This window comes from Syngnathoides biaculeatus, chromosome 10 (assembly GCF_019802595.1).
Source record: "Syngnathoides biaculeatus isolate LvHL_M chromosome 10, ASM1980259v1, whole genome shotgun sequence".
Taxonomy (NCBI): domain Eukaryota; kingdom Metazoa; phylum Chordata; class Actinopteri; order Syngnathiformes; family Syngnathidae; genus Syngnathoides; species Syngnathoides biaculeatus.
The window spans coordinates 13574915-13585872 of NC_084649.1; the positions used below are offsets into that span (position 1 = coordinate 13574915).

At 39.8% G+C, this 10958-nt stretch overlaps 1 protein-coding gene across 2 annotated transcripts; it reads right to left on the reverse strand.

Annotated features, from left to right (window-relative positions):
- Positions 1-1726: 1726 nt before the first annotated feature.
- On the reverse strand, positions 1727-10706 carry atf7b (activating transcription factor 7b). Of its 2 annotated transcripts, none has more exons than XM_061832939.1 (12): positions 10504-10706; positions 9647-9708; positions 9403-9499; positions 9165-9292; positions 8903-9049; positions 7421-7578; positions 6901-6997; positions 6687-6806; positions 6430-6582; positions 5166-5354; positions 4012-4117; positions 1727-3882 (listed from the first exon to the last, which is right to left on the reverse strand). In XM_061832939.1, the coding sequence occupies exons 2-12, from the start codon at positions 9692-9694 to the stop codon at positions 3647-3649; spliced, it is 1479 nt and encodes a 492-aa protein (XP_061688923.1). In that variant the 5' UTR covers positions 9695-9708; positions 10504-10706; the 3' UTR covers positions 1727-3646. The 2 variants fall into 2 exon arrangements, with proteins under 2 accessions (XP_061688923.1, XP_061688924.1); XM_061832940.1 differs by having other exon boundaries at positions 3740-3909; positions 10504-10701.
- Positions 10707-10958: the final 252 nt, after the last annotated feature.

A 10958-nucleotide genomic window follows, 5' to 3' on the forward strand; every position in this document is an offset into this window, starting at 1 on the left:
TTTCACAGAAAATGTTTTCTTGCTTATCCACTGAGGTTCGGGAAAATATTTACATCGCTTTTTTGCGTTTAGACAGTCGGCGATAAAGGTGAAGCACAGAGTGAACAGTGAACAACAACCGTAAACAAAACTTTGTTCAAGTCAATTATGCTAATCAGAAAATGGAAAAAAAAAACTTTATAAACTAACTTTAAGAGTGCCAAAGTAAATCTTTCTAACTTGCCTGTGGAAAGTTTTCTCACAGTCACGAAACTGGCGATTAACGCAGTTGAATCGCTGTCGCTGAACAGGTCGGCATAGTTGTTTTGGGAGTATCAAGATGGCGGATGGCAACTTAACTTTTGGTGGCCAATGAGCCATCCAGTCTTTTTTTTTTTTTTTTTGATCAGTGCCTCTAAGCATTCGGAGGTAACTATTTCTATCAGTACTCATATAGCAAAGCAAATTTATTTATAGAGCACATTTCATATGCATGCTTTACATGTTTAAAAGCATTTGAATACCAAGAAAAAAACATTTGAAACGGGGAAAAAATGACCGCACTATATATATATATATATATATATATATATATATATATATGAAAAATAAAAGTGCACTAAAAAAAGAGATTTCAACCTAGATTTAAAAACAGTCACACTTGGGTCTGACTCACCTCTGTTGGCAACTTATTTTATTTTTTTATTTTTTGCTGCTTCACTGTTTGCTTTGGACTCCGTACTCCATCATTAGGTCTAACTCAGTCGATCCCAGAGCCCGACCGGGTTTGAATTCCGTAAGCATTTCTTTCATGTATTCAGGACCTAAACCATTTAGTGATTTATAGACTAGGAGCAGAAGCTTAACATCTATTCTCAAACGGATTGGAACTCAATGTAAAGACATTAGAATTGGAGTTATAAGCTTTGACCTCTTTGATCTGGTTAGAACCCGAGGCGTAGCATTTTGAATGAGCTGCAGCTGTTAAAGGCTCTTTTTGGGGAGCCCAGTCAGAAGACCACTACGATAGTCAAGTCTACTGTACTTGAGATAAAAGCATGGTCGTGTTTTTCCTGGTCTGCTTGACACATACAAGCCTTCACTCTGAATTTGTTCTTCGGATGGTAAAAGCCACTTTTAGTAATTGAGTTGACGAATGTCAGGTCGGAATCACAACACCAAGGTTTCAGACTTCGTCTTTGGTTTTTAAAGATAGTGAGTCCAGGTATTTACTAACTGCAATCCTTTTTTTTTTTTCTTCATTGCAAAAAACAATTATCTCAGTTTTGTTGTGGTCTACATGAAGAACTTTTGGGCTCATCCAGTTATCTGCTTTAGAAAGTGACACAACACCTCAATTAAACTGTAGTCATCTGGGGACACTGCTAATAATATACTCATTAACACTTGGGAAAGTACTTTTACAGGATTCACAATAAGAAAAGCTCTGATTACTTTTCCTCTCTAAACTGTTAAAGGTCTGAACGTAAAGAGAATCTGTGAGTGAAAACATGATGACTATCTTTTTCCATTAAGTTATTTTATTTGCCCAAGACAATGAATTCAGACTATACACAAGTATTTCTCCCATGTTGAGGCCTGAGAATTTAAGAAACTCAAAATGAATATTTTCTGGAGACATTTCTTGATGTATGTGGTTTAACCGCTGTTTAAAAAAAAAAAAAAAAAAAAAAAAAACATGTAGACTGGTAAAAAAAAAAAAAAAAACAGGGTGGGAGACAGACAAGTGACTTAAAAAAATGATAAGAATGTCAGGTTGTTTTAAAGGCGACAGTGGCAAGTAGCTAATGACAGGACAGTCTTGGAAGTACGATGCGGTATAAAATAATCTCCAATTAAAAACAACATTTCATAAGAAGCACCTTGCACAACCACTTTTGTCTAATTCACAATAAAAAAAAATGCTTTTGCAAATATTGTAAAGCACACAGGAAATCTGTAATGCTCCACAGACGTGCATAACCACCAAGCTCATTCATTCGAGAATACACTTATTCACATTTTCTCTGGTCATCTGCATTAGACCACATGCCTCTCAGTGGCTGGGCTGAAACGCAAAAACATTTGATACTTAATAGAAAAATATATTGCACTACTCGTTCCTCAACTGAAATGCCATGGGGAAATGGTTTAATATTTGCTTGTTTTCATTTTTAGTCTTAGAAGTCATCTAACGCTAACCGTCAGGATTCAGGTTAAGACTCCTTAACGTCGTAAACTTGCTAAAATGGCCATCCAAAAGACTGAAACCATGACAAAGTGGTATACCTCAACTGTGAACAATCCATGCAGTCATAAGGTTTTATATATATTGTCTATTATGTCTATTGGAGGCTGGTAAAACAATTCAAAGGGAAGGCGGGCAAACTGCTTATTACGCACTACCTTGACAGCACCAAGTTCTTTGAGGAACAATTAACTGAAATTGAAAAACTGCCAGGGAAAAAAAAACTACCACCAACCGGATTTGACTAGACAAACCAGTAGGAGACAGCTATTGGATAATTTACTGCAGTAATTATAAGAAGTTATTTCACTCTTACTATTGCAGAGTAGTGCTGGCAGATACGTTCATGGAAAAGATAGCACAACTGTTTAAGAGGAGTGAGAATGACTTTTCTGAATTAAGAACTCCCAAACACGAGGTGAAGAATCAACTTCCGGGAAGAAAAGTGGTAAAGTAGGAAAACGTGAATATTTAGTGAATCCAAATATGTAGAGGAAAAAAAATGTTAAGTTCATGGTTACCACTAGCAGTTACAATATTTTCCCAAACAAGGTGAAGAGCCCAAAACTAACTAACCAAAAAAGACCTTAGTGACACAAGGAAGCATAAATATTGATCACGATGCAGAGTGACCCTGTTTGAGAGCAATGGGTAGAGGATGAAATGAAACAAAGTCAGTCTGTCTTTTATCTTTGGGATGTGCAGGAGACCCATGTAGCAGTCAAGATTATCGCAGATAATATTGAGACCAAATGAATGCGACTGAGTCTGAACATAAATGGTTGAAAACATTGCATAAGCCGAATTAGCGCAAGCCTATCAAATGCCAAGGCAACATATTTAAAGCTAGAGGCAATTGAGCTGAATACAAGACTTTTAGTGGGCCAGACAGTGTAGGTAATTAAAGTGTCCCACATAAAAATGAACAACAAAAGCAAAGTAGAAAGCAACAAAACCCTCCACCAAATCAGACACGTCACTGGAAGTTCACTGCATCGGTAAAATATTGTTTCAGCACAAAGGAGGGACCCTCTTCAGGCGAGTGAATATCTCTCAGTCAAATATTCAGTCAGATGCATCAAAGCCAGGTTTGTGGGTCACGCACAGACAGGCACTGATTTTTGTGTGGGACTGAAGTGATAAAAGACTGATGGTTTTTCATTCGTACTTATCATTCAAATACAGGATGTGAACTCAAACTCCGCAGAGTGGTTTCCTTATTTACATACACAGAGAGAAGAAGGGCGAGAGAAGGCCTGATACCGTGTCTTTTTGTGATTATCATAGGCCAAGAGGGGAGGAGAGGGTCTGAATCTGGGGGTGTACGGGAGTGACGGCGACCCGCTCCGTTTAACATGTCGCACGAGTCCAGCCTCCGAAACGCCGCTTGAGTTTATACTGGCTACCTGCGTCAGCACATCATCTCGAGGTTGACTGAGACTGCGTCACCATGACGACCCCTCCCGGTTGGCCAGATCCCATGCCAGCCAAGACCGACATAGCCACCGCCTCCGCGGCGCGGACACTCATGCCATTAATGGTGGGCCCTGGGCTGGAAGGCGGCGCCGTGGGGGACGGCCCGTGCTGAATGACTGCTGCGGGGGATCCGATGGGTTCAGCTGAAATATCCCGAGGGGCTTCCTCTCCTCCTGCAGCTGAAGGCAGACAAAGAGACATTCACCCTTAGAGAGGTGAGCGAGTAAGGACACATTAGATGGATGAGATGATTGATGGATGCTGCAGAAGACAAGTGCAACACTGGATGGTTGGTGCACAAGGCTTACCTAAGAAAGCAGCTTTCTTCTGCATGACAGTGACGGGGCAGTCTTTGTGGGCGAGGAGGAGCTGTTTCAGCTGAGCCACCTCATTCCTTAAAAGCGTTACTTCGTTCTGGCAGCAACAGAGATCCAAAGGCAGACAAGTATTATTATTATGACAAATAAATAAAATAATAATACATCATTTTTTTCAATCCTCTCTGTGGGGCCAGTGGTATGATTAGGCTGCTCTGCTCGGTCTTCCACCATTTTCTGGGTGACATACATACACTCAGAGATGACAACAAGGCACACTAAAATGGCCATACCAGCAAATATTGAAAGGAAAGATTTTGGGGTGTAGGCAGGGTAGCTAGCTGGCTAACTGGATGTTGCAAACGGGCATTGAGATTCTTATACAGTGGGGGAGGTGCAGCCCATGCCCAAGTGCGTCACTGAGCTCTATGTTAGTCAAGCCCAACGCATTTCATAAAAAAAAAAAATAAAAAAAAATAAAGACTCAATATGAAAACCTGGAATGGTGATAAGCAGTCTAATTCTGTACCAATACAATTGAGTACCACATAGTTTTCATCTTCAACCATGTGTAATGTATTTAAAAACAAATACATGAATTCAGTTTACAGGGTCTTAAGGGGAATATTCATCTTACACTCTGGAGTCTAGTTGTGTCGCACACCCCACACAGAATCAAATCACATATGTGCAAGCATGAAATGATATCAGATTGAAGAGGCATGAAAAGAATGCTGCAATAATTGAGGGGTACCTCGGCAGTAGTCAGGGAGCACACGAGAATCTTTCCAACTATTACTTTCAATTTTTACTTGTCCACAGTGTAACTCAAATCGTGACTCTCCAGTACCAAATCACATGGCTTTGCAGGTGAGCTACTGTCTACCGAAATATAATATAAATGTATCATAATTGTTATGGTGTTAGTGTTTCTATTGTTGCTTTCTTTTTTTGTGGGGGACGGGGTTTTATTTTATTTTTATGTGTGTACAGCACATTGTTTTAGCTGTGGTTGATTTTAAAATGCTCTATAAATATAGCTGAGCTGAGTCTGAATTTCTACCCTTGGTTGATATACTCTCAGCTCTCTTTTGCATTGTGAAAAGTAAGTGGACAGATTTACCCTGCTATGACTGAACGCTCACCGTCAGAGAGACATTCATGCTCGCAAGATCATCTGCCTTCTTCTCCAAAGAATTCACCCACAACTTCCGCTTCTGCCTGCAGCGCGAGGCAGCTGCTCTGTTCCTTTCTAGAAAACGCTGCCTCCTCTCATCAGGGTCCATTTCAGAGGCTCGCCGCCGACGGCCTCCAGTTGGCTGCGCAGGGGACACCTGGGGGTGTAGATTGCATAAGTATTGTGTCAACCAAACACTATAAAGTTTGGTGGGATACCTTTAAATTTTAATTCAGAAATGAAATATTCAAAATAACTAATATATACCATACTTTTGGCATCTTACTTTTAGCTCGTAATTGCAGCAGGATTATATAGTAGTAGTAGTAATAATATGATCATATATAGTGGAACCTCGGTTAAGAAACTTTATACATTCCGAAACTGGATGGCAATTTTTCCCATAAAATGGTCCTTAAATGAATCTGTTCCAGACCCAGAATCAAGTTACATTTACATTGTTTTTATGAGTTTAGTTAAAAATAAGATTAGTAAGAATAATATAGTATAGAGCATGAGCACAGTGCGTAAAGCCGAGCTGCACAACACCCGTCGGACACCCCGCCCGTGCCATAGCTCCGGCTGCTCTAGCAACAGATGGTAGATTTTGCTAAACCAAACAACATAGCGGGATCAGAAACATGAACATCAATCTCATGCTTAGCCAATAGTTCTTTTTTTTATGCAATAGCAAAAGGATGAGGCATGATTATAGCACAATCACTTGCACTTCTCCTTTTTGGAAGCCACACTAAGGGAAAATTCACAGCAAAAAGAAAAAAGAAATACGGAATGTCCAGAGTGAACGATAGATATCATATGTGAAAGAAAACAGTGTTCTGTGTGGATGCTGTGAATGATTCTGAAGTGAAGCATACTGTGTGAACTAAAGCAATATTTGTTCAGAGATGTTATCCCTATCCTACCTAAATAGTCTATGAAAGCCATATACTGTGTGTACAGAAAGTATTCAGACCCCCTTAAAATTAGCACTCTGTTATATTGCAGCTAATTGCTAAAATAATTTAAATTCACCCCCCGTCCTCCCACAATGTAGACACAGCACCCCATAGTAACAGAAAAAAAGGGAATGGTTGAATTTTTTTTCAGATTTATTGAAAGGAAAACCTGCAATATCACATACAAAATTTAGAGGTTCTGAATACTTTACATACCCACTCTAATTCAATCTCAAGTATTACTGAACAGCCCGCAGTGTTATGGTTTAGTACCTGTGGTTGGGCAGGTGACGGTGCATCTGAATTTTGAGTGGGCTGCTGGCTCTGTTCCTGCTTCTGGGGGACTGCCGGGAAGGATCCTGCCCCCCCGCCGCCACTACCATCATGCGCTCCTGGGCCTTGATTACTCAGGGCTGCCTTTAAGCGCTGCAGACACATGGGTGACAGGTCCAATACGTTCAAAGCTAATCAAAAGAATGGCTGATGAGGTCGATCAAGATGCAACTAATAGGATTGGTGACTCATCTCACCATCTTGGTCTCGGATTGCAGGTGATAACCTGATGGGGAAGATGAACCGCTGCTAGCTCCACCCACTGGGGGTCCTGGGATCCCAGGAATGTTGGGCACTGAGTTACCGGGCCTCACAAGCTTCACACAGCAATAAAAAAATAACAAGGTGAGGTGCTACAAATGGGCTAACACACACAAAATGAATTTATGATTTACTTTGCAAAGGACTTACAGATATGACTGAGGTCATCTGCACAGGACTGGGGAGCAGTGGGACAGTTTGCCCATTAGCAAGATGCCTCACGAGAGGATAAGAGCTTGTCGGCGAGCTGAGGAGAAACAATTCATGAATTTGACTTTGTTCTAACTTTAGGCCAATACGCATTATGCATTTATATTTTTTAAATAAACATACCTGTACTGTACATAATATAGTGACGATGTGAAAAGATTTGCATTTCTGCTGAGTGCCCCAGCCTTAATAATCTTTTCTGGAGTACGTTTATGTATTTAAATATGGATTTTACGTAATTTGTCAAAAAAATACTATGCTCTTGCTCAAAACAGTTTATCAGTTTGAACATTGAATATTCCTTTGTACTGTAATCAATTAAATATAGGTTGAACATGATTTGTAAATCATTGGATTCTGTTTTTATTTATGTTTAACACAACATCTCAACTTAATGGGAATTGGGTTTGTCCTTTTGCCCCAACAGTTGTAGAGTTCTTGGTGTGCGCAGTCAGCTTACCTGAGTTGTCGGTTAGATGGTGGCGCCTGTGTGATGACAGACGTTGGAGATGGCAGTGTAGGGTGAAGAGAATCATTGCTAATGTGTAGAGGGAGAGAACCTGGACGCACAATGGTTGGAGTCTGGGCAGAACTCGCTACTGGTTTTGTCAGAATCTCCTGTTGTGAAATGAAGCAGTAGCATTTAGTTTTTTTTAGACAAATACAGGACAGGTAATAAGACAATACAGACGTGCTCAAATCTATTGGGACCCCAGAGGTGGCAACATTTTTGAACACATATATACTTCTGTTTAACCCTGTATTGTATCCGCTTTGTCTATATTTGGCTAAGACCGCCCCCTTTCTTCTGGTTGGTTGCCTCTAGGTAGAAGACCCACATGAGACCACACGTGTTTATTATGTTGACAGCGTTGAGTCTGGAGCGGAGGAGTTGTCTGAGATTTTCCCTTGTAACATAAATAAGCTAGAGAAATTAGAATGACTCCTCAGCAGAAACACGACTATAACTGAAAGCGTGAAGGATTTTAATTCATATTTCACTTGTTTACTGAGGAATTAAAGAGCCAAAACTGCATTCTAAACACTATCAGTTTGGTAAAATTAGCAACAATAATGTGGTTGCACAAATACGCAAACCCTAAAACAAATTCTTTCTTGCAGCAACTTTGGAAATTTTACATACAAAAAAAGATATTTCAAGTTGTTTTTACAAAATGTGTCTGGGCTTGGTGATTTTCTTCACAAGACTTACATCTTGCCATCCAACCCCATAGCCTTGACATGTGAAGAAGATAGGAGATTGATGTCACAGACACTAAGTACCAAAAATTCCTCATGCTCCTTCAAAGGTGCCATCATCCTCTCGGCACTCTCCTTGACCAGTTTTCTTTCAATTTTGGAGGGACTTTCAGTTCTTTGTAATGCCACTGTTGTGCCACATTTTCTCCAATTAATTAAGGATGACTATCATCAACTCGCTCCATAGTATATTGAATGCCTTAGTAAATCCTTTGCGATCCCTCTGGTCCTGTGGATGCTCTCTCTGGACCGCAGCTTTTACTGCAAGATGTGACTACAAAAATGTCATGAAAAACCTACGAGAACAACCCAATTTTGAGGCTGTTAATAATAACTGTAAATGGTGACAGGTAGACTTCCATTTGATTTGAGTTTGAATGTGATTAGTTAATTCTGATCACAACTGTACCTCCATTTCTAAGAGGATATGCACACTTGTGCAACCACACTACCTCAGTTGCTCACTTTAACTTCCCTTCTCTAAGAACTCTCTATTTTTGATTGATCTGTATAAGTTATATTAAAGCTGAAAAAGGATTTGAAATCATTTATCATGATCTTATTTTTAACAGGGATTTGTAAGGTTTTTTTGTTTGTTTTATTATGACCACCGTAAATCCTACTAAAAAAAAAGTCCATCTAAGAGCAGCAGAGTTTGCAGCTTTTGGGTTTTGCCCCTCACCCTCGAGTCTTTGCTGATATCTGACATGCTGGAGGACGAATCTGGACTATCTGGTGGTGAAGAATCCACTTCTAAAGGATCTTCATCTTCATTCTTTGCTGTGCACTTTATTTGTGAGGTTGCACATTGTGTTTGTAAAGTTGAACCCTTCGAAACAGGAAAAAAAGCAGATGGAAAAAAATACTGACAAAATTTTTATCTGACAATTCAGGAAAAACTAACAACTCATTAATTCAGTGTGTATTTTCATTCTCATTCTCACTGTGTTTTTTGTCCTGTGGTCCTCTTCTTGCACTTTGCAAAAGTCCTGTTCAAAGGAATTGGCCAGGTCATTGAATAGTCCAACTTCCTCACAGTTCTTCAGGAAACGGGTGGGTGTGGGGGTCTGGTCTGGGTATTGACGTTGTAAAACAAATACATAAAAATAGCAACAACAATTAACTATTTAGTCAAGATTCATAATACATAGTATATAACACTTAAGGCCCAAATGTTATTACCTGCTATGATAACAGAGTCTGTTCTAGCAGGACCAAATTTTAATGTCATTTCATGTTTATGTTTATGTACAGAAAGATGATCTTCATTGGTGAATCTCTGCAAGGAAAAAAGCAGATTATTGTGTACACTGAAACAGGCACAAATTAGTGTAAATAAGATGCTCTGATCCTAGTATATGATGAGAAAATTAAAAATAGACGAGAATGCAGTAAAACATCACATAATTTTAAATGATGAAATTACCTGCCCACATCCAGGGGCAGTACATACAAATGGGCGATCATCTCCCATCTCTCACAGAAGTTCTGAAAAATATTTCAAAAAATGTATCAGTGATACAAAATATAACCGCCCTGTATCGGTAACAGTAGCGATGACATACAATTACCTAAATTAAATTAGCAGCAATGAGATCATGTTTATTCAATCTGTATTTGCTTCACACGTGGAATTGAATTTTTACATGATATGGTATTATGAAGGTGTCTATTTGATGCACCTTGGCTTAATATTATTTCAAGGCTTTAGACACCACCTTCTGTATCTATAACTACGGATGCCGAGGCGTCAACTAGGGGACGATAGACATCATACCCGAATGGCCTACAATAACAAGACTGAAGTGCTCATACAGAATTTACAGTGTCGTGCAGAAGCTAGGAGGTTAAAACATGGTGGGTCGTGTCAATGTGGCTACTGACTACGTTGAGACAGGCCCAAACCTAACATACGGTTCTCGATTGACACAACAAACCCAGATTGTTTCCACAAAGTGACAGCAGTGTATCTACAAAGAACTTGAAAATTAACATCATGTAAATTTGTAACGCATCACCGGAGGGCAAATAATTAGAAATGACTATTATTATTATTATTTCGTTTCGTATGACCCGCTCATGAGAAAACGTCAGCTAAGAAATGCTAACTACTAGCTTAGCCTTGTTAGCTTCTTACTATCGCTTCACATTGTAGCCAAGTTAACCACTGAATGTTAACACGCTGACGAGGTGAAATGGCACTAAAACACACCTGTTCAAAAACACGGGTCACAAAGTGTGTTTTCTAAATTTATTACATATCTGAGGTTCCAAATAGCTCACCAGGCTGACCCGACGGTCGAGCAGCCGCGTCTCTCGCTCCCCTCCCTGCTCCGTCCGGACACCAACACTGCAGCGCTGTCGTCTGCTCGATGTTGACACTTGACATTCCTCATTTCCCATTCCCAATCTCGCGAGGGCTGCACCCCCGTAGGCTTACGTAAGAGGATTGCCGCGAGGGGACGTACTACATGTAAACACCACCCATGGACGGCATTTGTGGTTTTGACTACATTTACAGACCTTTCAGGAAAAGAGAATGACGTGATACAGTTCAAACGTTACCCACACATTGTTTGATTAACCCAAAATCATACAGTGAAAGTACAATCAGAAACGTTTTCAAAATACTTTCATTCATCGCGCTCCAAAATAAAAACTTTACGTCATACCAGTGTGTAATTTCCATTTACAAATGTTTCATCGTGACAAGCGGAAGGCTTAAGGCGTTTCAGATA